General features: G+C 39.2%; 1 protein-coding gene across 2 annotated transcripts in view; it reads right to left on the bottom strand.

Moving 5' to 3' along the window:
* The window catches only part of OSMR (oncostatin M receptor), a 33,984-nt gene that overhangs the window by 4,051 nt on the left and 5,581 nt on the right, over positions 1 to 24,352 (bottom strand). For both annotated transcript variants that reach the window (XM_067315626.1, XM_067315627.1), the window contains 13 exons: positions 21,719 to 21,807; positions 15,016 to 15,179; positions 12,163 to 12,322; positions 10,234 to 10,515; positions 9,480 to 9,609; positions 8,385 to 8,542; positions 6,286 to 6,422; positions 4,893 to 5,052; positions 4,335 to 4,411; positions 3,702 to 3,918; positions 2,873 to 3,073; positions 1,588 to 1,689; positions 1,006 to 1,185 (listed from right to left, as the gene is read on the bottom strand). In XM_067315626.1, the coding sequence (XP_067171727.1) occupies positions 1,006 to 1,185; positions 1,588 to 1,689; positions 2,873 to 3,073; positions 3,702 to 3,918; positions 4,335 to 4,411; positions 4,893 to 5,052; positions 6,286 to 6,422; positions 8,385 to 8,542; positions 9,480 to 9,609; positions 10,234 to 10,515; positions 12,163 to 12,322; positions 15,016 to 15,179; positions 21,719 to 21,782 (2,032 nt within the window). In that variant the 5' untranslated portion in view covers positions 21,783 to 21,807. The remainder of the gene's footprint in view (positions 1 to 1,005; positions 1,186 to 1,587; positions 1,690 to 2,872; positions 3,074 to 3,701; positions 3,919 to 4,334; positions 4,412 to 4,892; positions 5,053 to 6,285; positions 6,423 to 8,384; positions 8,543 to 9,479; positions 9,610 to 10,233; positions 10,516 to 12,162; positions 12,323 to 15,015; positions 15,180 to 21,718; positions 21,808 to 24,352) is intronic.

Raw genomic sequence — 24,352 nt, forward strand, 5'->3', positions numbered from 1 at the left:
TCTGCCTAAAAAAAAAAAAAAAAAAAAAAAAAAAAACTGCCCCTCTATTAGGCAACTCCAGACCCCAGGGAGAGAAGGGTTAGCTTCTTTCTCCTGTTCCCTGTCACATCCCTTATCTGCCAGCTCAGGCAAACTGAGAAGCAGCCAATCTTTGGTTTAAGTGTTTTAAGCCTTTCCTAACTGGGATTACTTGCAAAATTATGGTACTGCTATGGTTAGTTTAGTTTTGATAGGAACTACCGCATAAGCCTCCTTCAATTCAAACTAAACTTTTCAGCCTGGTACTAGTCTGATCAGCAGAGAGGATCTGAAACAGGACATGATCCACCTGTGGGAAGAGGTAAGGGGAGAAAAAAACAAAACAAAAACAACCCACTCTTGAATGTGTTGAAAACACCTGGAAATTTTAATGCATCAAAGTCATCTGGAGCAGTTCGGGGTGTGGAGCAGGAAAGTTAGAAACAAAAGATTAAATGTGGCTTTGTGCCACATCCCAGCTTAGCTCTGCTGCACAAGAAACTCCACTGTAGAGCACAGCCACGGTTATTTTCACTGTAAAGGAATTTAAGTGGGGAATTTCCACAGTGTTCCAACTTTGAGGCAAATAAAAGGCATCCCATCTGTTTCTAAAATACCCCAAATCCTAGTAAAACTGACATGCTTCCTATGAGTCTCATCCAAGTAGACCACAAACAGATGTTTCGGAAATTCATCCAGAACTCAGATGCAAGAGGCAGAAACCTGACTCCTTCTACAGTACTTGTACAGGAATCCATTCTGAAGTTAAAGGAAACTACAAATCTGAGTAATGCCAGGACTCTGCTTCTGCCCATTAGCACCTCAAGCATTAGGGAGGAAACAAAAGCAGCAAGTGTTGAAATCTGTATCTTGCCTAATGTGCCAGTTTGCCTGTCTAACGTGAACTTTCCGAGAGATTGCAGTATCAGCTACAACCACACACAGCCTTTTACCTATACCAATGACAGAACTTCCTAAGTCAGTTACCTGGAAGAACATGTTTTTTGGATTCTTTCAAACTGCAGTCCTCTTGCACAGGAGACACATAAACATGGTAACCTCTTACAAAGCCAGACTGTGACTCATTTGTGGGATAAGAATCCCAAGACAGTGTTACTGCATGGAAAGTCAGATCAATTTTTTCCACAGTAGGGTCAAGTAGAGGGGCTGGAAGAAAGGAAACTGATGTTAAACGTGCCATTTTTCTTCAAGAATGTTTATCTTCTTACCTGAAACAATTCTAAATTCTGAAGTGGTGTTTCAGTTTAAATTCTACTTGTATTTAAAAGCTTCACACAGCCAAAGCACTCCAAAAACCTGTCAGCTTCACAAAGCACTCATGTAGTCCACATTATACACAAAGCAGTGACTGCTAATCACAGTTCTCATTTAGCTGCCCTGACTAATGCGGACTCTACCTGGTCACTGCACTAGTTAAACATCCTCTATGTAAGCCATTTGCATTACTTTACAACTTGTACATGCTTCACCAATGATACAGAAACAACACAGCAAATGCATCTCCAGCTAGATACAGGAAAAAGCCTGTAAAATATGTTGCCAACTTACACAGCTCCTTGAGATAACCAGTCTTCTTCTCCAATAAGGAAACTGTATTAGCAACAGATCCATAGATGTGGAAGTTGTATCTCACCCCCGGCACAAAGGAAGCTAGAAAATAGTCAAACTGATTACAAAAAAGGTTATGGCTTGCTTATGGGGTTCTGCTTTTACTTAACTGCTTTAAACAGAGATCTATAACCCATTAGAAATCTTCTTTGGGTGCTGTTGCGCTATTAAGTCAACTGAAGGAAACACCAGGTAAGCCAATTCTTAGTGTACCTAATGTGAATTGAATGTATTTATTCTAGCTGAAACAGAGAATTGAGATTTTTTAAATATTTTTATTGCCCTAGAGTATTCCAGATGAGTGCACATTAGATTCTGAAAGCATCAAAGAGCAAGATAATTTCATTTCTGTTTCTGACACAAGCAAAGGTCATCTTTTGGACTGTTTGCAAATGTGTACCCATACGTAAGAATTCCATGTTATCCTCGCAGACATTCACTCCCAATCACATTACCCAAGTGCAACCCACTGAGGAACCGGATAACATTTTCTCTATTAAGACTCTCACCACACTCTCTTTCAGTGAGGAGGCAGGCTCCCACAAAAAACACCCCACGTGTTTGTATGAATTGAAGTGCAGTTTGTTTAAGGCATATTGAAATGTATTCAGTCAAATTTTGATCAAACATGTTTTATTCCAAAGTGAACTCAGCTGGCAGAGACTCGAGGAAGGCTATAATCCTGCAGTTGCAGAAGTATATCAGAATGACTTTCACACAGCCAGAAAGAATTCAGGTCTAATGGCCACCACCAGGAGAGAAACACACAACTGATGCTAAGCAAGAACTGGTGCTGAGACATGTTCTCTGTGGCACACTAAGAGCATTAAACCTCTCACTAAGCAGTGGGTGTCATATTGCCTGAGTCTAAACTTCTGATCTGTGTTATAGATAAGGCAGAGCTCTATTCTGCTTCTCTCTTGCTGAAAACAGATTTTGAACTCCTTCATTAACTAACTTCACTCTTCTCCTTCAAGACTTTACTACAGGCTACTCAAAAGAGGTTTTGCAAAATATTATGCTGATTTCCAAGAAATAGGCTCAATGGTGCTGATACATGTGTGGTGTCTAATCCAGCTACTAGGCAAAACATGATGCCACCTGCTTTCAAAGAATTACACCTGCACTGCACAGACTTCAGTATTCCGCAGCATTTGTATCCTAAATTTAATTAAGGCCCAGAGCATAAGAACAGACATCAGAAAGAAAATTGTTCTGCTTTCACCTGATCTGATCAGAGCACTGGAAGTGTGGGGCCCAAACCTCTTCCACTGAAGATCACAGGGCTGCAACATTGGAAAGTTACACCAATCGATAATGTAACTGTCATATGTATTTCTAGGTTCCCAGGAAATAAAAATGCCATCATCTGTACCATTAACCTGGTCTTCTTTAAGATTTGAAACGCTGAGCTCTTTTTCAGTGCCTATTAATAAATAAAACAGAGTTTATATTATTTTCTGCTATTAGACCACTGATGCATAAATGAGGGTTGATACAGTTTCTATGCTGAGCTGTTTAAACACTAATAAATCAGTTGTGTTTCTTCATTATCAGACATATAGCTCTTTCATACACTGAAAGCTGATATCTAACTATTAAGAAATTGATTGCTCAAAACCACCCAGTAGTTATATTACTATGCATTTGTACAAAGAACTGAACTGCAGAAAAATGGAGCCATAAATAGTAAGCCACAAGAGGCTAATCACGTACAGAGATTCACGCGAGTCATTGGCTGCATCTATGGCACTTGCTGCAGGACTGAGGCCTAGCTTAAGGCTGAATATGTTTTATTTAATCTGTGCAGACTCCCTGTGGAACATAGACTTTCCACTATGAGGGATGGATCAAGGCACCTCAGCTTAATTTACATACAACTACCACCTTAGAGGCCAAAAAACAATAATAATTTCCAAATAGCAACAATTTTAGTTACAAGGCCAGGTTAATTTATTCCCCCAAGATGATAAATTACCACTTCACAAAAAATAGGTGGAAACAAAACTTCTGTAATGGAAATTAAATTTAGCTGAAAATATTGCTACTGTTACCTGTAGCTCCAGGGATGATCACTACTGAAGGAAGTGAATAATTAACATTGTTCTTTGCCACAATACTGATTTTGTAAGGATGATTATCAAGGGAAATCCTTGTACTATTATAGACCGATGAAATGGAGATGTGTTCAGGCTTAGCATCCTCTTCTACTTTTTCCCAGGTTATTTCATATGAAATACTTCTTCCATTTGCTCGAAAACTTGGTGCTAGCTGGGGGAAAAGTTATGTTTGTAGTAGAAAATTTTAACACAATTACTTAGTAAATTTTGCTTTAATAAAACAGTTTACTTCTGTATAGACACAAGCACTTGCTTGCATATATGCATACAACGACTGGTTGAAATGGAAACGTACAAATCTCAGTAATGGAATTTGTCTTGTTACAATGCTTGGAAAACCATATGTATACATGTCTGAAATGCCAGGAAAACACACCATCATACAGCTGTGTATGTTCTGAAATATGTTACATATAACACTTGTGTTAAATTCTTAAAAGACATTTTCATACTGACTTGCTATTATGTACCTTTTGGGACTTACACACACAGACTTGTTAGAGTTTTGGGGAGAAGTTTCCAACTCCTTTATGTAGTTTCATTATTGTTTCTGTACCCATGTCTCACCTTCCAGAATAAGGTCACATTCCGTCCACCCAAAACTGGTGTAATTTCTCTCCAGATGTCCAGTTGCCCTGATGGAGCTGCAATAAACACAGCAAAACAAGATGTTCTAGGTGCAGAAAGGATAAACAGTTTATTTCCTCCTCTTTGAAGAGATTCAGCCCCCCAAATCTCTCTTTCCGCATGACCCCCAGGTCTTGCCAAAACTTCATCCTTTAATTTCTTGCTGTCTTCATTCTTCTGAATGAATGATTTTCTAGGGAAATGAGCCAGACATTCTTTTTTTGCTTGTAGTTCCCAGGTCCTTGTTCCCACTTCTGCACAATTTCTCAAGCCCGCATCTCCCACTGCCTGCACCGGATGAAATGCCAGAGACTGGCATGTAGGAAGACAATTGTTTAAGAAGACTTCTTCCTAAAGTTTACTTAGGATGCTTCTACTTTTATGCGTGCAACAGGCCTCTGTTTCAGCTACACAGCAAATGAGGAGCTGTAACTAGCAAATAGAGGCGGCAATCAAAGAACAGCCTTCAAGCTCTCCTTCCCAATAGGCCAGACATACTTGCTTCCTCTGTTCTGATGGTTTGGGCTTCGCTCCATTCGCTCCACCTCCAGAAGTGCTTAGCTGCCCCACAGCGTACTCTAACCGTATATTCAGTGTCTGGTTGCAGTCCACCCAGGGTGATGTTGGCATATTGGAGCTGCGTGCCTGAACTGTTGTGCTGCAGAACAGATCAACAGAGCAGAGTCAGAGCTCAGATCAGTTTCGTGAGAAAGAGGCTTTTGTCTGAGGAACTAGCTTTACCTCTAGATCCTATGAATAGCAGGTTAAGCTTAACAAGGAAAACATAATTATGGAACAATGGTCAAGAAAAAAGATACAGCAAAAGATCCAAAGACTGGGACGTCCCAAGAGAGGTGTGCAAGCCTCCTTTGTGTAATGGTCTGACTAGAATCCTTTGTAATAGCCTGTAAAATGACCACTCTTTACATCAAGGCAGAGGTAATTTACTGAGACCTTATCCTCTCCCTACCTGGGTCTCTTACTCAGTTCACATAAGCAGGAAGCTGTTCTAGACATATGCACACTATCTACTGCTGCCTTTTCTTTCCATTTTTTCCCAGTCTTCCCTCCCCTTCCTCCTAAGAGTCAGGGTAAGTTCTGGTAAGGGTCAAAAAGTGAGTATGCTTTTCACCTCTCTTCTGTCTCCTGCAATGGTCAACTGCAGCGGCCATTTGATCTAACAGCTCTTAGGCAATACTGCAGACAGAACACAGGTTCTGATCTTTATAATGTCTTTTAATATGCTAGAGCCAAGCTACCTTTGTAAGAAGAAGGTTGAAGGGAATCACAATACCTATGCAAACAGCTGATTAACCTCACTGTTTGTGAAAGAGGTGGAACAAGATGAGGACTCTACTGAAACACTCTTCTTCAAGGAATGAAAAGGATGGAAAGAAAAACTAAACTGGGGTCCATTACTAGGAACCAGACAGGCCATTGTCATGTCAATGTCAATGGTACCCAGAAAGCTCCTGGACTAGTAGCAGAAAAGCCCGCTCCTTCAACACACCTCTCTACCACTTGTTTATAAGATGATATGAGTTATAAAAACATGAGCAATTGAAACTAGTAATAGCCACAATAACAGCAATTATAAGGTCCATAAGGTCCATATGTCCAGCAAAGGACATAACTACACATGCAGAGCGGTCAGGGTAATACCTCAGCCAGCGGTGTAGGAAGCGCTAACACTAATTCATACTCAGGACAAGTGCTGCCCATGTGGATGACACGATCAATGTCGACAGAGCTTGGGAGTTTCTACCCAGAAAAGAGAGGCCTCTGCACCCTCCCAATATGTAGTGTATTCAAATTGCTGGGGAAATATTTTTTAATCCTAAGTCAGAAAGATATTTACTATGCTTTTGTGTATGAAATTCAGGTTTCATACCAGTTCTGCTTTCCCATCAGGGTGGAGCACTTCCATCTGACAAAAGCGTTCAATTCCTTTGATTTGATGTTGCCAATACAATGTGATTTCTGTATCCGTATGTTCTTCCGACAGCTGGAAAGGCGCAGAGGGATAAACTGCCAATGGAAAATACAGGTTTGTTCTTGTAAAACACATAATAAATGAAATATTTAAAGTATTTTAGTTGAGGAGTAAAAGCAAGTAAGAAATACAGTCTAAGATTTTTCTGCCTGTCTAGGAGAGGTAGATATAAATTAGTAAAAATTGATTTCAGAATGTAAACATATCCTTGTAAGTAAATGTTATACAAGTCTTAAAAAAAAAAAAAAAAAAAAAACCTTGTGCTGATTTGGGGATATTTTGGAACATCACAAGCAAAAGACACAGTCAGAGACTTCCACTGCAAATCCAACAGAATTCTCCTTCCAGGGTCTGGGCGAGGGCTCAGACACAGCATAGTGAGTAACATTTGACTTCCCTGCTATGTAAGCAGTATTAAGTGAGAGCAGCAGTTCTCAAACCTTCCCAGACCATCAGCTCAATCACAAGAAATAAGACATGGCAATATGAGTGCGTAGTATGTTTATAGCTGTGGGCTGCTATGCCAGAACTTCATGGAGCATGAATTACAGTTTGAGGAATTCCAGAATCAAAGGAGTTCGTGTTTGACACAGAAAACCCCTGCTGTCATATGCAGAATTGGAAATGATGTACTTCATTTTCCTTTATTTGCTGATATCTTTTAAATAGGCAAAATTCTACAGTAAATATTTCCAGGATCAGAGAAAACATAAAGGACTTTACTGCAATCACTACTTAAAAGGTTAATCCATCATAAATATCATACATCATTTCTGTAACTTGGAACAATCATCAGAACTGGAAAAAAAAAATCATAGTAGAACTTCAGTGTTCTTAACTGTACACTGAATGTAGTCAATTTTAGCCTGATTCCCCATGAAAATTAAATTTATAATATTGTGTTGTCTCACTATAACCTGCCAGTTTACTCTCCTGCTTTCTTCCTGCTCCATTTCTTCCTCCCCCAAAGAATCAAACTATCAACTTTTAGAACTCATAGGCCACTTTGAGCCAAATTGAACAACAGCACCTAGTGAAACCCTGATGAAGGGAAGTGCTGCCAGAACCAAGGAGTTACACCACAGACTCCTGGTCCATCAGCTCGTCAGCTTCACAACCAAAGCCATGAACAGGCTGCCTATGATTTCCTCAGACAGGTAGGGGTGCAGAAGGGCCTTGGGAACGCTGTGAGGTGAATGTGGCGGGGCCAGAGGACACAAGGAGAACTGGAAATACTGCTGGAGACACAGGAAGGACCCATGTGTTTTGAGGTGGAGGAAGATCATGGGGAACTTGTGGAATCTGGGGCCTCTGTTGGGGCACACTATGATAAAGGACACAAACTAACAGGAAAAAAGGAACTATAAGCATTAGTTACTGCTTACAGAGTAACTTGTTTTATTTCACTGATGCTTGAATACTCTTCTTCCCTTACACTAGCAGAGCAGATGTTACTATCCCACATTAGCTATGCACCAAGACAGGTTAGCACCTTCCCCCCTCTCCTGACAATAGCTGCTTATCTGAATCACATCTCATTTGAAGAGGTATTATTCATTTTATTTATCTACTTTTCAAAGCAACCATCTCCATTTTATTTTGGAAAGACAGTAACATCAGTAATAAGTAGTAATAATATTCCGGAGAAAGGAATGAATTCCCAAGTTTCCTACACAGATTTTTTCTTGAATAAAAATTTTGTATCTATTGTTGCTCCCCACACTATGAACCATCTTCAGCAAAGTGAGGGATTTTGAAGCCAGAAGGGGTCATTTCAATAACTAAATTTGACCTTTGGAATGAAGCTGTTTTCTACCATTAACAGAACTTTGCAAAGCTGAAACTGAAGAGACAGCAGGTAACTATAGCACAGGGAAAGATAGCTAATAAAAACTGAGAAGGCAAAAAATCAAGGACTTCTATACTTAAATCTGCAACCAAGTATTAAAATAAGCAAGAGGACAGGGCCTTCAACAAAGAAACAGAAAAGGCCTTACTTCTGTGAGTTACATCAAAAACATCCATGGCAGTCTTCTTTCCCAGTGGGTTTTCAACAGTCAGTGTGATATTATAGACCCTCTGCTGCTTTATATCCCAAGAACACGAGCACTGCTCAGAACAATTTACTGTGCAAGAAACCAGGTTTTGGGAAAACCTATCAAAGAAGAGGGAGGGGAAAAAAAAAAAAAAAAAAGGACAGACATTTTTCCATAAGGTAGAATCAAGAAATTGCTGATGCCCAACTAGAATATAGCATCATGGAAAATAAAGCTGAAGGGGACTATGAGAGGCCACCCAGTTCTTTCCCCTAGCCCAGAGTAGGATGAATGTAGGTATTCTTACAATTAGAAGAAAGTCTTCTTTCTTCTTACTTCTTATCCTTTGGGGGATACAGCTAAATGTATCAAGGATTTCATCAGGGGCTTACAACTTTCTAAATTAGGGACTTGATATGCCAAGAATTAAACCATTCACATGGCTACAGTTAAGTTTTTAAATAAAACAGTAATTTCAGTGCATCTTCTTTTTTTTTTTCCTCATCGCCATTATAATATTTTAATGGAAGCGAATGATGCAGAGACCACGAAGGTACTATGCAATGATGACCTGTCTTCTGCTGAGACCTTCTAACAAAAGTTTGTTATGATGATATGAGGCTTTTGCCCTGTTTTATGAGCTCCCCTTTAACACCCTTTCTCTGCAGTCCCTGATGCAAGGTCCCACTTCTCTCCTAGAAATTTAGCTGCCTGTGTAGCAAGGAGTCAAGGCTCAGCTCTGATATGCCACAGCTGCATAACCTTGAAGTTACGTATATCCTGCTTGCAGAGTGTCTTCATGCCTAGCTAAAGGTACCCAAACAAACTGACCAAAAAGAAGTGTTATAACACCCTGTATCAAGCAGAAGCTGGTCTGATGGATCCGCAATTTGTTATAGCTAGTCTAACTAAGAGATGAATGAGCTGGAAAGAGGCAGGCGGCTAATTGCACCATGGATAAAAAAAACATTTCCACAGATTTTAAAGAACAGAAAGAACTTGACTATTGTTCTGTATAGCACAGGCCAGAGTTAATATAACTACAAGGAGACTTACTCTTCGAACAAAGTGTGTTTTGTTGAACGATGTCCGTAGAGATAGGTGTCTCCTCCTTGGCTCCAAGTACATCTTACCGTTTTCATGTCTTGAGTTTGGCAGGAAAAATCATTAGGTATATCAGGTGGTTCTTGTTGGGGAGAAAAACAAAAAGCCAACAGCATGGCAATTAAGGCAAAAGTCATCAACATTCTCACTATATTAACAATCTACAAACAATCAATGTGTACAAAGCCTGCTTTACCACAGATGTTATTTCAATTGTACTTATTCAATGACTACTCCATAGAGGAAATCAGAACTACACCATAAGTTAATTGCATTCCAAACACTTCTGTAGAGAAGTACTTTTTGTTAAATTAATAGATTAATTAATTTAACCTGTATGGTTTTCTACATATAAAGCTTACTCCCATGCTTTGAAGGGGGGAGGGGGGGGCTATGTTGAGTTTTACTACAAGCACACAGACAATTAAGCTGGACTCCTAAACAAATATATTTATTAAATCATTCACTTGTCATGGGATCAAGTCACCAAATGAATCTGAACATGTTTAAAAAGACAAGTTCTATTCTGTAATGTTTTCTACATGTGAGTTTACACAGCTAAAGTCAGACATTCAGCAGAGATCAGCTAGACATAACAGGACAGTGGCAACTTGCAGCAAGTTTTTTTTTCCCCTCCTCCTCCCCCCAAGTCATTCTTGACTTAATAGCAACAGGAAAAGAGAACTGAACTAAAGCATTCACTTACTACCCACAAAGAAAACTGTTTGATAGAAGCATTCCTTTTCTTCGCAAGACTCTTTACAGTACACTGTGATGTGAGACACTTCTTGATGTGCCACATTTTTCACAGTGAGCAGTCCGATTTGAGTGTTTGTGCGACTGAAATTATGAACAGCTGGCAATAAAAAGAATTCCTTAATGATTTGACCTCTCCTTCCAATGCAGCAAAGAGTGATGTCAAAGCCTTCCTCTACAATTTTTTCATCTGGAAAGATTTGTGGTCCACTGTTATTTGAAGTGTCCAGGCCTGCAAATTAACACACAATAAAGCATTTCAAAATCTGCTCAAGGTGGAATTTCAATCTGAATACATAACTGAGCATTTATACAAGCATCTGCTCATGTAATATTATCCATTCATGTACTTTCATACAGTATTCTTCTCCATCAGAGATCAATTAGATATGTAATCGTACCTAAATTTCTGTTAAATCTATTCACGTACAACATAGTTCAACAAACTATCTGAAGGAAGCCCAAATCCAGCTCACTTCCTTTTGCTTAGGGGAAACAAAGAGTGTGTGTTCAAGAACTGCCCTTGCTACTTGATACTGCCTCCTGCACCTGTGAACAGCCTGATGCTTACAGCCAAAATGCCTGCTCTTGCAGATTTTGAGCAGGGGACTGGAAACAGGCTGTGTTCTGAAGGTATGCAGAGCCCAGCTAAGAGGCGTCAACACTGCATGAATCAGGAAACTCAAACTGGAATGAGACTTCTATGGCTTTCAATGTTGGACTCCCTCCTGGATGTAAAAATTAGTGGGACTTAAAGGACTAAGTGGGGCTTCTGGACAGGTTAGAGAGAAAACATGGTCTGAAGGATTTGATGAAAGCTAGATTCATTACCTTTCAAAGAGCTCTGAATCAGGTCTTAATATGGGATTAGTTTGTGACAAGGAAACAATATTTTTGATCTCTATCCAATTTCAATTAAAAAATAAGACGTCCAGGACTGAAGTTAGTGAGACTGAAAGGGGAGCTTGCATCCCATCTCCCATTATACAAGGTGAGGGAGAAGGGCAATTTATGCGCCACGATCCAAGTATCCAAGTATCCAAGACCTGTGCTTCTTTTACAACCTCAAACTGTTGCTGACCAAACAAGAATAGCGTTCCTTTACAAAATCACTGTAATCATTTTTTTGCTGAAGCACAGTTATGTATTTGTTTAAATGACTTAAATTCCCCAGAAACCAAGTTGTTCCAGTGAGACATGTTGTAATCTGAGAAAACCTGTTACTTGCTGTATCATTTGATTACATTTTTAGTCCACCCCCTGTATGCTCTCATATAACTCACAGAAGTTCATTCCAAGTGACATAAGAAGCTGACTCGTTCCTCCCTCTCTGCTTCTTTAATACTAAGCAGAGCTATAATGTCAGGACAAAAGAAACATTCAAGCATCAGATGATGCAGTCACAGCTGTGCACTTCCTCTCCTCTCCCCCAATCTGACCCAGTGATAACCTAAGCTACAGCCAAGGCTCCTGCCTTGGGCAAAAGCTCAAGTCAAGTGAGCAGGCCAAAGCAGCCTTTAGACTTCCTCATTTCATTGCAGGATAAAAAGAGACTCCACAGAACACAAAAAAATCTACTCAAATCCAAGTTCCCGTACCACCAATGTACTGCATTGTTTTAATGTGTGAGCAAGAAAAGCTCTAAAACTTTTCACCTAACATCTAAAGACAGTCTGCAAATCAAGACAATAGTTGAAGTATTACTATTACCGCCAGCAGAAAGGAGTGAGATAGTGCTTAGAGATGAAATGGTCCAAAACAAATTATTGATTTGGTGTTCTCTCCCCTGAATTGGTCACTACCATTAAAATTACCAGCAAATTAAAATCTAGCATTGTACTGGAAAAAAATCAATATTGCAAAGTCTTATTTTACTTACCCAGGACGGTCTCCCACAGACTCCACTGACTCCAGATTTTTGATGCTTCTGCTTTACTCCTGATTCTCACCGAGTGTGACATACACTCCAAAGGTAAGTCTGAATCCCAGTTCCAATGAAGAGGCTTTCCCGATTTGTCAAGTGTGACATTATGAAACTCCTATAAACAAGGGTCAGTCAGGCAGAGCATTAAAATCACAGCAATGTGTAGATACTTGCTTTGGAATTACAATCAAACACCAAGAGAGAGAAAGCAGGCTCAAAGGAGGAAAATGCTTTTGAAAACATCCATCCTTGAAATCCACGCTGCCACATGTGATCTCATATTCTCAGAGGTCTAAGTAACTGCTTACAAATCTGCACTAGCAGTGGTGTAGCAACTGAGATGTTGGCGAGACTACTTGATAACAACATAACTGCGACTCAGGCCCTGCTTCTCAAGAACTGGACTCACTTTCAGCAGGTTACTCATGCCTGCTGTTACAGCAGTCTGCATACACATGCTGCTGTCTGGAGGTGCACCTTGTCTAAAGCTCTGGTTTATATATCTCTGGTTCTGGACTACAGCATGCATTTGCACTGACCAAGGAATTACACAGATATTATCTCATTGTAGTTCACAGAGGCTGCAGACAGTACTACCACCAGCGATAAGCAGACGAGGAAAGTACCTGCCGGTTTCCCCAAAATGCTTCACTGTTGTAATATGCACATACAAGAAACATGAAAAAAAATATATTCAGGAGTGTTAGAGATCCAGAAAGCTAACAGGAAAAGGATGGCCTAAAGTATAAACTGGAACTGAAAAATCATGAGTGCAAAATGCTCCATAATTTGGGAAACATTTTTATATCGAATTATATAAACGCAGACAAACAGCAAAAAAATTAAATGTTCTGCTGCTCCCTTAGAGAAAATACCTTGCAAATTCTTCTCAGCATGTACCTTCTCAGGCCTACCTGGGCCTTCTGTGGGCTGTACTAATACTCAGCCCTGCAACTCAGACTAACAAGGGCACCAAGCAGTCACACAAACAGATATGGATGAAAAGGTACCCCAAGTGTGAATCTTCCCTGGCATGAAAGTCCATAAGAAACAGGAAGAAAGGGCTCGAAACATTTATATTAATGGCCTGTAATTAAAAATACACTTCAGAACAGAGCAAATATTCAGTACTTCTAAAAGCAACCATGCCAGATTCTCAGTATAGAGATCAGTGATGCTCCAGTGAGCTGTACCAGAGCTCTGGCTCACACTGCCAACTACAGTACTGCTTTCCATCAGCAACACCTGCACTTTCATGATAGCACTACTCTGACAGGCACTCTGCAATCATTTTACAATTTAACTTCTGAATTACAGCACTGAGGAATGCAGCTGCTGCTTTTGAAGTTATATAGACTGTACATGCTTTGGCGTGAGCAGATTCAGAGTTTCATTACTGGTACGCATTCTTCAGAATAACACAGCAACAAATGCATTCCTGTGTGGCAGTGACATCCAAAATACCCTATTTATTTTCCATGTCATGTTTATTATGAGTACCAGTACAGACTATGTTCTTGGATTTGCACAGCTCTTTCTTTCTTCCTGCAAGTTAACAGATTTTTGTTGGAAGATTACTCTGAACAACCATTTGATTGGTTGGAGCTACACGACCCCTTTTTGCAATTTCAGGGTTAGGTCTATTCATGAGGTGTTAAAAATCCTACCCCCTGTATCAAGGTAGCCAAAATCTTCTGAACTACATACAGCTCTTCTGCAGTTGTGAAGTTGTGGTTCTTCAAACTCAGAGAGACAAAATACTACTAACTGGCTGATCAGCAATAAGTTATGACTCTTTTATGACTCTTTTAACAGTGTCCACCTTATTTTCTTGATTCTTGGTTTCAGAAAAAAAGCCCTTCTCTGCTTTATATCCCTCCTAACAAATAGCAGTTTTAAATGAGCTAGAACAGTTTTCCAGTTTTACTGGGTTTTAACATATGTATTTAATATTCTTCTAGTTAGATCAGCAGATGACTCATAAAAAGCCATAATAACCCTAAAACCTGCATTTAATTCCCAAAATATTTTGTAAGATCCAAAGGAGAGAAAAAATTTCTTGTGATACAGCAGTTCTCACAGTGAAGTCACGGACTGGTGAAAACATTAGGAGCAGGCTTAAGCCATAATGATTTGGGTGATCATATCTGCACCTCCTGAGAAAATTTGGCTGGTTCAGGTTATAAGACGGGCTAGGACTTGCCAGAAGAGACATCACTACCTTCTTCCCTAACTGTAAGCACTGGATATAAGGTGATTGCTAGCAGGGCCAAGCACAGGCCTTATACAACCTGGCTCACATTGAAACTATTTGGTTCCTAAGATGAGAAGAGTTGCAGCAACACATGACTCATGCTCAATTAGTCACTAGTGAAGGGTAGTAATCATGCTACAAAAAGATAACTAGTTGCCTGCATTAGGAGCAAAGAAGGAATTTTTCCGGGAGGCTCCTCAGGGAACCTGCACCTTCGAAGGGGAATGGAGGCCTTTAAAATCAGATCTACGTCTGCCCACCACAGTACCTGAATAAGGACATGCAAGGCATATCTACACTCTGCACAAGCAAAAATGATTTCCTCATCTGAGCCAATGTTTTGTTTTCACAAAAACTGGACATAACGTTAGGCCAAGTGTGGCACCTAGTGAAATATGGAGGTATTTCTAGTACAGCTTGGGAAATACTATGTTATAAATGGTAAACCTAAACAATAGAGCAACCTGTATATGCACCTGAACATTTGATTTTCCTTCAGATTTATCCATATTGTAGACATCTACAACACCCTTTTTTTGTTTAAATACACTTACTGTCCACACAATAGTATTTTCTTCTGTTCGACTGACTTGTATTTCGAAAGACATTGACAGCTCAGCATCATGCGCTGACTTGCCAACACCCCATTCCACCAGCAGACGCTGAAGAGGCAAATCTTTGGAAACGTTAAGGTACGTTACTGGAAACACAAGGGATTCTAGAAGCACAAAAAAGACACAAAAATATTAATGGTTTTGGATGCTTTAGTCCTTCAAGTATGTTTAAGCTACAAGAGATCAAAATTTCCATGCCAGTTTTCTCATGGAAGTCATTAGTCAAGGCAGTGAAGCAAGCAGTATGACATACCAGACCCTGCTTCCATCTCTGACACCAACTCTCTCACAGTCCAATAGAGGAGGCAGAGAGAGAGAGTTCTGAAAAAAAACAACACAGACCCTAAAGGAAAAACTCTCTAATCCCATTATCATAAGCAAAAGTTAAATTAAGCCATTGCTAAGTGCCTTCCCAAAGCCCACTCTGATTGTGCACCTTGCTAAGGTTATGCAGGGTGCAGATGCTTTTGAATATATACTTTATGTTTACCATATTGACAAGGCAGATCTGAAAAAACAGTGCTTAGAAACAAGATAGGTTCCACATCAGCCAGTTCAGAAGAAAAAGAAGAAAAAAAAAAAAAAAAAAAAAAAAAAAAGGGAGAAGTGATCCAGAGGCTCACACAGTTTACACCAAAAGCAAAGATAATCTTTTATCTCCAGGCACCAGAAAGCTAGAATGGAGCTCTTGAATATACTCAGTATCCCCCATCATGGTCTTGGGTATGCTATTTGATTTCATTATGCCCTCAATTTACTAGCTACTTTATCAGACTATTGATCATTCCTTTTTTAGTCCTAAAAAAGGAACAACACAATACATAAATAGGGACTGAATCGCAGGAAATCCCTGTCTCCAGCAAGCCCTCTAATCATTAGAACAGAAAATTCAGGCTCATTTTTGCTCTCGGAGCTAATGACCTTAATTAATCTGACCTTAATTTAGTTAATGCAAATCAGGTATTTGAAAAGGAAAGGTTAAGAGTTTCCCTTCACTAGCTAGCTCAGACCACAGTTTAGCTTTAGGCATATCCCTGGTTGCTCTACACAGAGCTTCGGTGTTTAATGCAGGGCTGTGGATTTGTCTACTAGAATTAGACACCTAGCTATAATTTATAATGGCACCTACATCCCTTTGTGAGCCTAGGTTTAATCCATCACTCAGACTAAACTCCTGTTTGGTGTTAGGGAAGGAAATGGTCCATGAGCTGACAAGCCCACAGAAAAGGAGAGATCACCTTACAAGTGGTTGCCTTTTTGGGGGGTGGGAGGGAACTGCTTTGCCCCCCTCCCCAAAAGACAAGTTATAGAAGAGATGAAATAGGGCACTCATTGACTTATATCTTCTCCTCTCCCAGAAAAAAAAAAAAAAGATCTGATTGTTAACAAAGCCAAAGAACTGAAACATCCAAGTCACCAGGCTTTTTCTTTTGCCACAGTTGCTTTCCAAGGTGTTTCTGCTTGTTATAAACAAAGGGGTCACAACGTCGATACTGACCAGGATGCAGTAAAGAAATCACAGAAGTAGCTGTACATTTTAATAACAGAACTCATTCTGGGCTTTCCCACCCCCTGCAGTCACAGCCCTCACCTAGCCTGGCTTGAGTCACCTTAGCCAGCTCCTTCTTATAAAACTTCCACCTCCAGTCATTCCTCACACATGCACTTCACCACTGGCCTAACGATTATCCGAGACACTTAGAGAATGTTACTGGCAGGAACACAAGCATTCATGAAATTTAGTCATTATTAGGTTGGGGCATGTTCTGAGAACCTGTATGTTGACAGCAGCTGCCCACGGTAGCAGTTGGGCACCCGAGCCCTTTTGTAATTTATCCTGCAGTGCCTGCTTTGCACTAACACCTGCGCAGCAGTTTCCCTATATGTGAATCTTTGCATTAGCTGTAGGAAATGAAAGACTCAAGAGAAGCACAATCTATGATCAGTCAGGGGAAGCAAAGAATACTTTATAAGTAAGTTTAATAATTATGAGAATACAGACACTGAAACCACTGAGTTGTTCATACAAGTCCAGACTACAAATAAAGAATAAATGGAAGAAAACATCTATTGTACCATAGCTAACAACTTAGAAACAATCCTTTCTTCCAGCAAATTTTTACCTTTTAGCAAATCATCTACAAACTGTATTTTTTTAAAATCCATTCTATTTTGAAAGGTACTGAAAGACAAAGCAAAATGAAAACCACATGTTTTGAATCTAGAGGAAACTATTGCCATCCTACAAAAGGCTTTTTCAGATGTGCTTGGAGAAAGGAATCAAGATTTCATTCTTCAGGCACTGGCTCTCAGAAACTGTTGCTTGTATCCTAGAAAGTCTTAGCCTAGAAAGAGGAAGAAGTATACACACACATATATTCCTCTTCTATCAATTTGGATGTCAGCCTTAATACATAATTATTGGAGAAAGATAAACATTTGTGAATATATGATAGCAGAATCTGAGAGAATTAGTGTCTCCTGTAAGGGAAATTCAAAGATGTTTCATATGCAGAAGTAAAATTTCCTGTTTGGCCCTGTTTACGACATGGTCCTTAAAAACAGATCTGCTGCTTAACAGTTGCTTTAGAACAGCAAAGATTGAAAAATACTGGCCATCAGTTTTACGTTACCTTGGGGAAACCCAGCACTTAGGGCAACTAGTTCATGTCTGGTATTGTATAAATAAAGTGGAAGGCTTGGAAATGAACCTCACTTGCCTAAATGATGAAGGAGCAGCAATTTTAGGTCTTACGGGAAAACAGAATTATTGTTAGCTCCACTGCCAAGGACTGACTAGGCAGGGAGCCAGAACAACCCAAGCAATGGAGTGAGCCATAAAATTAACTGTGGAAGGAAAGGACCTTATGATATTTTGGGAACATATGACCAGACACACTTCATCTCACATATTCCACAGACTTTCACCATGAAAACAAGATAACCAGGTTTTAGTGCTTGAGATACCTCACTGCTGTGCAAGGATTTATCAGGTACCAGTCTGCTAGTGACAGTCTTGGTGGTAAATGTAAAGATGGTGTTTGACTGTTAAAATCCCACGTATGCTAAGGAATCAACTGTAAAGCTGTTCTTCTTCAGGATGTAGTCTTAGCTGCTCATTTTTTGGTCAGCCTTACCTGTACCTTCATCACCCTGAAGCACTATGCCACCAAGCCTATGAGGGGATCTCATTTTGTGTACAAAAATGTGGCTGATCTCACACTCTGGGACCTTAACATTCTTGTGTTTTCCTTCTGCAATGCTGAACCAACTGGGGGAAAACAGATGAGCCCAGCACGAAGAAACAAAACTAAAGGAAGGGACCTGGCAAGTCTCTCTCTGAAAATCAGAGGCACAAAGTAACTCTCAGGGAAACATAACACATACACCTGGAAAGAAAAGCCAGCTAGTTTGCAGAAACCTTTACTATGGCCAGATGGGAAGAAAGGCTGCTGGTGAGCAAACATCTTGCGAGTGACCTTTCTTTTCTTTACCACTCCCTGTGGCCTTTCATATACTCCCCTTAAGGAAAATGAACCCAAAGAATGAACCCAAACCTCACAGATAGATCTAGCATCAACTACACAGAAAGTGCTGCCCTCCTGTATTCTCATTATCCCTCAGCAGTGAGAACAGAAAGAGTAAGAAAAGGACACATTTTAGATATTCTTGGAAGCCAAGATGTTGCAAAATTATGTTAAATCTCTCATCTGCTTTGTGAGATTCACCAGAGGCAAGTCAGAAACTGCTGTTTAGTTGTACAGATCGGACAGGCAGCAAAACAGAAACTGAAGAGCACCCCAAGAAAATGCCCAAGAGGGCTCCAAACCTATGTACACTGTAAGGGAGAAACTGTCTAAAACATCTGTTTATCATTAAGCCAGACCACGACATGAGATGACAACATGCTGCATGACTTGATGTTATTCCTGTTGAACACGCCTTTGGCATGTTAACATAAACAAACAAGTCTTCCAAACTGCAGTACGGAGGATTTGGTTGACCAGTACAGTACTAGTATAGTACCTGCCTGCCATATTTTACCTTTTGTGGTTTTTCACTTCCCAATTTTTAAATACAGATTTTTTTTTTTTAATTCTGAGCTTGCAGAGCTTCCAGCTATCCAGAAATACAATCTGCAGCCTTAACAATTGAACTTATTAGCTAAACTTGGGAGGCTAAAGCTGAGCACCTACTTGTAGCTAGGTTCACGCATGGAAGTCAGATTTTTCAAAGCTCCTTTACAGAACTCCTTATATAAGGATATATATATAAAGCCAGAACTCTTAGATGCCCAGTAGCTCTGAAAAACTGGCAATAGGCATGCCTAAATACATGATAAAGTGGTTTGGACAACAGTTTGAATAAGACCTACGTAATTTTCCAGACTTAACCTTTAAATCAAGTATGCTACTGATATAACAGGCTTGTCAAAGAGAAAAATATGACATCTTATAGCTGTTCTCTAATAAGGTTTATAAATCCAGGCTTTGACAAAATTGTTATGGTTGCTTCATACAGAACTAAATCATGGCTCTTTTATGACAGTTTTAAACATTTTTCTGCCAGAGAACTCAAATTGGTGTGTGTGCTGTGATGAGGTGGGTAGGCTGTGCAATTGAAACCTAACAGAGCTGTGTAGTCTGTCCATGTGAATGAGCTAAACTTGCAACATGCAACCCTCTCTTCTCCCCCTAAACAGAAACAAATTACTCTTTAGGTAAAATTGACTCTCTGTACTCAGAGAGATCCTCCTTCCCACACCAAGTCCGAATCCTCACACCAGGCAGCCTTAATACCTCTTAAAATAATTCCCCATGTCTGCACATAGTTCCTTCATGACAGATCTCCTGAGCCCGAGACAGAAAGAGACTGTCTCTCCTCACTGCAGGGAGAAACCCAAGCCTCTATCTTGCCACAGTGAAGTGGCTCAGCACTTCCTTCTAGTAGATACACTCTGAGCATGATTAAAACTGAGAGTAACAAATTGCACAACATAGAGGGCAAGTCTGCTTGCATTGAGAAACACAGCTGGAGAAAAGTAGAGTAAGAGCTCCTGTCCTTTTTACAGTGCCACTATGAAAATATATTAAAGCATGTAAGGTACCATAAAAACGAGCAGAAAAAGGTTACTGTATGCTAGATCAACTATTAGCTAATGAAACTACATTTGGTTGTAAAAGATTCTAAAAATACTAAATATTGCATGGTTCCCTCACATCTCTACTCACTCCCTCAGGGTGCATCATTAAAAGAAACCTCTGTTTATCTTCCAAATTTTCCTGATCCCCTTTTATTCTCCTTCTCTGGGCAATTCTACCTGCAAGTGTCACTACCATGTCTACTGCAATGATGACGAGCTTGCCTCTCTTCTTTAGGTTCTTTTCTCAACTTTATGTTCTGCAGAGACTGGCATAACAGTCCAGATCACTGGTCAGGGCTTATAGACATTACCACAGTACCCCAAAATAGAAGAAACAATATAACTAAGGATTCTTCCAGAGGCCAAGACCCTGAAAATCACTGAGTTACAAATAGGGAATTAAAGACTTTCGTAGTGTAATTTACACATGTAGAAATGTTTGTAGCATTCATGGTTATAATTATAACTTCAGCTCCTAGGAAAGTTAAATAATCAAGGCATCTTAAGACTTGTTTTAACTTGAAAGTTAATTCAAACTAAAATAGCTTTATGATTGACAACAGAGAGTAATTTTATCCCTGAACACCTGTGTGTGAAAACAAGTGACTAAGTTACTGTAATGCAGTAATTGTTTGGACTTGCCTGCATTACAAAGTTTTGCCACTGTATGGATATTGCTAATAGAGTCTCAAAACTGAGGAAATGGCACCTTGAGTGAATGGAGAGCAAACACATGAATTTCAAGGATGAAGAGAGGAGAGAGGCAAAAAAGTCCAAAATACATATATTACCCCTTCTGTATGATACCAAGTACATTCAACAAACATACAAAATCCCTCTCCCTCCTTCACCTTCTTAATTAAGGCAGTACAATTGCTATTATGCAGACTATACCTTTGTAAATTCTGCCTTCTTAAAGGTGGTCACATAAAATCCAATTAAAAATACTTTTTTTTTTTTTTTTTTTTCCACATTTTAGAGCCATGCCCGATCTGTTACCAGTAGCAAGTGTGCAAACAGCCTTCTGGAAAGTTATCCTTATTTTCAACTTTGTTCTCTAGGAATATGCAGAGGTGCTTTTTTCTTTATATTAGATACGTAGCTAAATTGCAAGAGATAAAAATCTGGTCCTGAGATTTGGTGGCACAACCAGAAGAGAGCCAAGAGAAAAGCTGAAGTTTACATAGATGAGGAAACAAGGAAAAGAAAGTATAGGAAAGACGTAGAAAAGCATAAAGTTGTCAAAGAGAAAATAAATTATTTTAAAAAGAGTGAGTACAGATCAAAAACATTTAAGACAGAGGGGAAGCAGAAAAATACACTTCGACTTCATATCATTGCAAGCAATTGATTAAACATACAACTTTGCATAATGGGATTACAAAAGGTAATTTTACAAGTTGCTTCATCTTCTTACGAAAGAGAATAATTTGATTAAGCATGTAACTCTCAGAGTTACAAATGAACAACAACAAAAAAAGCAAACATTCAAACATCTACCTTGATGTGAGTATGCAGTCCTCAGGGAGAACAGCACTGCCAGAAACACAAGGCGATTCATCATTCATCCACCTTTTCCTGCACAAGACCTATCAGGAGAAAAGGCATTTCTATTTGTTTGTTTGTTTGTTTTAGGAGAAATGTATGCCAGACAATAGTCCAGATATTGTTACTGTATTTAAGAAAAAAAAAACCAACAACAAAGAACCCACACACACTCCAGGCAATTTATGTGAAATTCAGGAAGAATGGACACAGAAAGATACCGAATTAAAAAAAATTCTTTTTTTTAGTACCTGCTTACAGTATAGGAAAAAAATATGCCACACTGAAAGTTCAATTTAATCTACATAAATAAAGCACTGAAGATCTTTAAAGCTTTCCCTTTGCATATTTCCAGGGAATATTAAACTAAGTTTGTCTTGACATATTTTTGGCTTTCCTCCTGCACAAGTAGCAAGAGATTTATTCTAACACTGAAAAAGTAGTATCGAAGTTGCCAAAGGCCTTGTGGTTTCCAGAACACAATTCAGCTCCACCGGAGAGCCTGTCTGAAGAGTCCTGCCAACCTCAGGATGAGCATGGTTTTCAGCCAGCAGCAAGACACTGCACGGAGGGTTCCAGTTGGGCTGGAGTCAAAATGCACATACCAAAGTCTTAGAGACTTCCATTCCTAGAAAGATTGTCTTCTCAAGCACTGAAGAGCCCTGTCTTGCAACCCTTCTGCAGCTTGCAGTCTCCCACTTCAACAGGCTGAAACTCTGTTTGGCTTGCACAGTTCAGTCCTGAGAGACTGACCAACTGTCAGATCTTGTAAGACATAAATCACCTGCAAATTCCCCAGTGTAGAAGGAAGACGTACAGAGAAGTCACAAAAGGCTGAAGTATGGTTAGTATCAGTCATGAAACATTCAGCAGTAGTATGGTTAAAGCTCACAGGCAGAGAGGGTACGGGAGTCCAAACAACAGCAACAGGAACACACAGAAACACAGCTATCTTGAACTTTCAGTTTCCACATTTTATATTTCTGGAGCTGCATGGAATACTGATAAAGAGTGTCTTCTACCACTGCTTCCATGATATCTACAGAGGAGATAACGGAAGCAGGAACTGCTTAACAGAAGAGATAACTAGGGTGACCTTCTGTCCCCATTAAAACCAAGGACAGAACATAATATTGATTTCAGAAAAGCCAGAAATCCACTCCAGAACTTCTTCCCGAAAGAAAACCTCCAATTTAATACCTCAGAACTTAAGATACTTAAGTTTAACAACCCTGCCTTTGATTCACTGAGTTTTTGGGAAGCTCCGAATTTCTCTGATGATTCCAAAGAAAAGATTTCAGCCCTTTTCTGCCAATCTGTAAAGGTGATTGTTGAATGCTAAATTCAGAGGAGTCCTCGGTACAATACTGCAATCCAGGACTCACTGCTCCCAACAAGCAACCGTGCTCCAGTGTGATCTAACTTTCCCCTTGTGAGTGCAAATTTTTCATGCAGAAGCCCCCATATTTAAAAGGTGAGCATTGCTTTGTGTAATGTATAGGCTTGTGCAGTCTTTCTTGCCCTTATACTGATATCCTCAAAAGTATTTAGACAACACTATAATCAATATGAATGAAGAATCTAAATATCTTTGAGAACCTAGATCTAATTCACATGAATAACTGTTACAAGAACCAGCTAAGGGAAATTTGCTTCTTTATATAAAAAGTTTATACTTTTTTATTAGCTGATCAAATTTAATATCTAAAAGGGAAAATCATTTGATATATGTTTTGTCCAAAATAAACACAATAGAATTGGCCCTTTGTTATATGGTAATAAATGGCAAGAAAATGACACAGAAGGAAGTCTTTCCAAAGCAGATTATGTTAAAACTTCTGACAACTCTTCAGTACATTATTATTATTATGAATTATAGTATGTTATATTATGGTATATATTATAGTATAGTGATACAAAACCAAATCTCACATGCCCTTTTTCATTAAAAAAAAAAGAAAAAAAAAAAAAGAGACTTCCTTTAATGGCAGTGGAGCTGATTCTCTGCACTAAGACCAATTTAATACAGGGGTAGTTCAGTTAGTTTTAGTGGCAGTGGCTTGATTTAATTTTACGAGCATGAAGAAAACCTGGTCTTATAGGACTCCCGATTTTGTAAACAACTTTAGAGCTGGACACAAAGCTATTTCACCTATTTGTCATGTATCACTTAAAAACAACATTAATCCAATGGTAAATTATTGAGGAAGTCATGACATATTAGGCTATTTCTTTAAACTACTTCTGATTTATGAAAACAAATCCAAACCTCTCTCTGCTCTAAAAAGGCATTCACAACTACTTTATCACAATTGCTGTCTAATTTAACTTCCTTTCTCCAACCATTTACACTATCATTTCATTAATGACATGGCCTAACTCATTTTTATTGCTGCATAGTACAAATACTGCACATTACAAAAGGGCAATGTAATATAATAACTATCCATCCATCATAATATAAACATATTTTGAAGGCAGCTACAATGCTTGTTGCTATTCAGTAAATTAATAATCTAGTATAATATTGTAAAAAAAATGTGATAATGAATAATAAATTGTGATAATATGCATGTGCAATTTAGCTAT

This window comes from Apteryx mantelli, chromosome Z (genome assembly GCF_036417845.1).
Source record: "Apteryx mantelli isolate bAptMan1 chromosome Z, bAptMan1.hap1, whole genome shotgun sequence".
NCBI lineage: Eukaryota > Metazoa > Chordata > Aves > Apterygiformes > Apterygidae > Apteryx > Apteryx mantelli.